At 36.4% G+C, this 4,561-nt stretch overlaps 1 protein-coding gene across 1 annotated transcript in view; it reads right to left on the bottom strand.

Moving 5' to 3' along the window:
• Positions 1-619: 619 nt before the first annotated feature.
• The window catches only part of ZCCHC4 (zinc finger, CCHC domain containing 4), an 11,570-nt gene continuing 7,628 nt past the window's right edge, over positions 620-4,561 (bottom strand). The window contains exons 10-13 of the mRNA XM_010282255.1: positions 3,915-3,990; positions 3,379-3,430; positions 2,501-2,645; positions 620-850 (exon numbers count right to left, since the gene is read on the bottom strand). Coding sequence (XP_010280557.1) covers positions 721-850; positions 2,501-2,645; positions 3,379-3,430; positions 3,915-3,990 — 403 coding nt within the window. The 3' untranslated portion in view covers positions 620-720. The remainder of the gene's footprint in view (positions 851-2,500; positions 2,646-3,378; positions 3,431-3,914; positions 3,991-4,561) is intronic.

Here is a 4,561-nt window from a genome sequence, read left to right as displayed (position 1 = left end):
CTCCCACTGCAGTGGGATTAAATCCTCCTTCTCCCGGTGCTTGCACCCAAGAATACACCGCACTGGTGGCTCAATTCCCGTTTTTACAATATAGCCCATCTCTGTCAGCAGTGCCAAGCCAAAAAATTAATGATTAACTCACAAAAGTAGTTTAAAAATAAATAACAAGTTTATAAATACAATATATATAAGTAAATTTAAACATACTTACAAAGTCACTGTCTGCCACACACTAAGCTTCTGAAGCAACTCTATTTTTTTTCTTCTTAGGCTTTTTTCCCATTTGGAAAATTAAAAAAAAAAAAAAAACACACCACACCAAACCCATATTGCAACCGGAACTAACAGAGCTTGGATTCCTAAGAATTTGTGCCTTCCCATCACCTAAACTCAGTTCTCCCCTTGCCCCAAGTCCCCCAATACCTACCACAAAACCACAGCACCCAGCAGTACCTCACCTCTCAGCAGTACTTCTCCCTTAACTTCAGATTCCCACTGAATCAGACAAACAGCTAATCCTAAACACAAAAAATGGTTACATTATACAATTACGTTGTGTGTGGTTTAGTTAGCTTTTTTTGTTCCAGTAATGATGTATAATAAAAGAATTGTCACTTTTAATTCAATCAGGTTTTATTTTGGATGTTAATATTAACATTTTTTGAAAATGGAATCAAAGGCTGGCCATAAAAAAAACCAACTATGAATCAACAAGCAAAGTCATGGGGTTTTTTTTTTTCCCTTATTCTTTACTTTCTTCCTGGAGAATATGGCATGCTTCATAGCTGATCTTTTACAGATGCCCATCTTTACCCTCTTTAGAGTTTTCTGCTTTTCCTTTCTGCCAGCTCTGTAAAGCAAAAAAGGAATATACAGATTAGAATAAAATGGAGAACATACTCCTACATTTGCTGGTATTTTAAATAATCTGTCCAAGTACGTACAGAATCTCTGAAGTACTGTCACAAAAAGTACAAGGAACATTCCATCTTAAAACATTATGACATTCCTAAAACTGTTTGTCCACTTTATTGCCATTAATTATTTTTCATTTATGTATTCAACACTTAGCTTTAAATGGACATAGAGAACTTAAGAAATGCCACTCAGCAAGTGCAAGGAAGCACATACAGACTTCTGTGCTCAATATATAATGCATGACTATATAATAGAAAGACTTAGAAGAAAGTACATAAAGTTCAACAACATTACAAAGACTCCTGCAAATAATACAGGACCTAAATGTAACTAGCAAGTGGATTGTTTTCTGTCTCCGACAAAGAATGTATTTCATAACGCAAACATTGAATAATTTTAACAAATAAAACATACAGATGTTTTTATTAGAAAAAGAAACCCAAGTTATCTTCTGCAATAAATCAGCAAAAGAAGTAACTGATAGCCTGAAAGGACTAAACCATTCCAGTACATACTTGACAGAAGAAACAGATGAGGTTTCATGAATTTCTTTTAGTATCCTTTTTACTTTTAAGCAAAAAAAAATCAAAAACATTAAGGGAGGGAATTTTTAAAAGAGAAATGTAAGGCAAAATACTGCTACCTTTCAGCAATAATACTGCAGAACCAAAACTCAGATTAATGTCCCAGCAGGACATGAAGCAATCCACCTGTAGTCCTCTACCACCCAGCAGGCATCTGGTGAATCTCTTGATGCCAATCCATGAGGTTACCTATCTGAATCTCACTATACAACACAGGTACATCTTTTGGGAGGAAAGAGTTGCATTTGATGCAATTGGCTACAGCCATTCCAGTCAAAGAATCACAAACAAACCCGCGTACTCTGGAGAGCAAGTTACACAAGTGTGGGCCAACTATCCCGAACTGGAAAGACTGAGCCAGCTGCTGGATCATCTCTTAGCAAATCCCTTTCCCAGTTAGTTCCATGTGAAGACCATCACACACATTTTTTTTTTGTCTTTTGATACATACAAGTACGTGCTTGTGTATGTTACAGAAGCACAACAAGAGTACTTAATGTGACCCGCATTAATACAGATCTTACATGGTGGAGAGACAGACCATACTACAGACAGCATCTGAAATACCAGAAAGAAAAAAGGAAAAGATGCCACAACGAAGCAAGAGAGGCCGGAAACAGTAAAAACAGAGTAGTGACTATTTGCTCTGCCCTTTCATGAGGAATCTTAAGAGGATAAAAGTGTTGCATTACTTTAATTTTGAATCTTCTTGACAGAGCCATCCCATGCACCATTCACCACATTTGCACTCCATATAAATAGGTTTTGAAAGAAAAGCCACAGTTAAGGAATTGGGAGCCCAAGTAAATGACCTGCCTGTTTTTTATCATACCCTCCTTCAGTATATACTCCCCAGTAATACAGCAAATGGGCAATAGTGAAAGCTGACATCAGCACCCACAGCCAAAAATTACCTCTTTCTAAATCATTTCCATGAAATTAGATCTAATCTCATCTGAACACTACCTTTTCTCATATTAATGCAATACCATACTTACTGGCAAGCTGTTCTGGCACGGGAGAGACTGGGACAGGTACTGCGTTTGTGACCTGCCTTCCCACAAACAAAGCAGCCAGCATCAGTCTTCTCACAGGTGTGGTTCAGAAGAGCGCAGCAGTTGCAACTGTTGCAGTGAAACCAAGCTGCAAAGTAAGTAACATGATTTATACTCTTGAAAAGGTTTAGAATGATCATTCTGAAACTAAGCTTTAAATAGAGGCTATATTACCAGGTTTTTAATTTTGTTTTAGGTTTACAGAGATAGATGTAGTCAGTTTCTGGTCCCTTATCACATTTCATAAGGCAGCCAGGTACTACTTCATTAGATATACTGTGTAACTATTTCAATATAACTGAATTACTCTGTCATTAGAACTATTACCCTGTGTGAACTCTTACCATGAAAAATAGTCCAGATGTTAAAATGGACTTGCAAATTGCAATTTCTGTATTGGTAACAAGAATGATTGCTTCAGCTATTTTAACACAGCTATAAATACAACTACATTTGTGTATGAAACATAACTTGATCATGCCCTCACAAACATTTTAGTAATTGCCTATGTGTTTATAAAAGTCTAATGAAAAGTTTACAGAATCAGGAAAACCTATATGACAAATCAAAATATTTAAGTTTTCCCATAACAAATATAGTATGTCTTGACAAAAATTTACCAAATTTCCACACAGTGCAAATATAACTAAGTTATCCAATGGTAACTCGTGTCACATTGAGATTTTTCCTTTACTCTATGTCTTCTGAATGATTACATTTTATGTCTTTTACAGATTATTTTCTCTTGATCTCAGTTTCTTTGGACTATAGCTTAAACAGTAAGTGTACTTTTATTTAGAAAAGTATTTTTCTGTACTCACAGGGTTTTACACACTTTTTGCAAAGAACACAGTGTTTCCATCGTCTACCATCCTACAAAAGATGAATAAATGCATTGTTTGTTTTAAAAAAGCACTGACTCTGCCTTAAAAATGAACTACTGATGTATGGTCCCCATTATTTACAGAAACAGGTCCCCTGTAGGAAGGACTGCAATTTAAAAACAACAGTCCTGAGAATCTGTGACAACCGCAGCAAAATGGCTGTATTTTGAAGCTGGCAAGTTCTACAGCTTCTGAAACATGAGAAGGAATGTGTCAACAGACCACTGATGAACGTGGTATGGTGTAAGTGGCGAGCAGCAAACTTTTCCTCTCCTCTTTCCAACACAAAGGAATCAGGGAAATAGAAATTAATTCCCAGTGGGTTATGAATTATGTCCTGTAAAGTTAATGTCTCCAAAACGGGTTTCCCAAGGAAATCAGTATCAGAATAGGTTTCTACAGAGCAAAAATTAGGAAAGTTATTATGTGACTACTGCTAAAACTTCTATCCAGAAAGAAGTCAAAATACTTACTTTTGATGTACATGAATTGCATATCTCACAGTGCTGGTTACCAGAACTAACATAGCGCTGGCATATAGTGCAAAACCTGGAGGAAAAAAAAATTATACATGCATCGGTCCACTATTTGCTCAAGAAGCAATATAAATGAATTTTATACAAGTTCAACAATAAACATAAGGATTGCAAAAAACACTTTCCTAAATTAAAGATGTTTTTGATGCATAAAAACACCCATTTAGGCCCAGAGCCTTGTAATCATTTAGACACAGTACACCCAAATAGTAAAATTCAAGTGCTTGAATTCAAATTAGCAACACTATCAGCAGTAAATCAAAACCAAATCCATTCCTTCGTCCTTGATGCTTCTCTTAGGAAGCATTTTATTAACTACTGTCTCAACCAAGCCCATTATCAGGGACAGCTGTAAATCTCTGTCTCTTGTAGGCGTACACAACATTTCCTATGGACCGGCTGAGGAATCTCATCATTCCACACTAAAAAATCTAATCCTCTTTTTAGGTGGCCAGCTCTTCTACACATTGTTTATAAAACATGCAACCTTAGAATGAGACAGAGAAATGTGCTCTTGAGCCTGGCATCCAAACATTAGGCATGACAGTACTGAACAGCACCATCCCAAAGTCCTTCAGAGACTT

This window comes from Phaethon lepturus, unplaced genomic scaffold, assembly GCF_000687285.1.
Source record: "Phaethon lepturus isolate BGI_N335 unplaced genomic scaffold, ASM68728v1 scaffold4682, whole genome shotgun sequence".
Taxonomy (NCBI): Eukaryota; Metazoa; Chordata; class Aves; order Phaethontiformes; family Phaethontidae; genus Phaethon; species Phaethon lepturus.
Note: the sequence above shows the minus strand (reverse complement) of the source record. Positions and strands in the feature narration are given on the sequence as shown.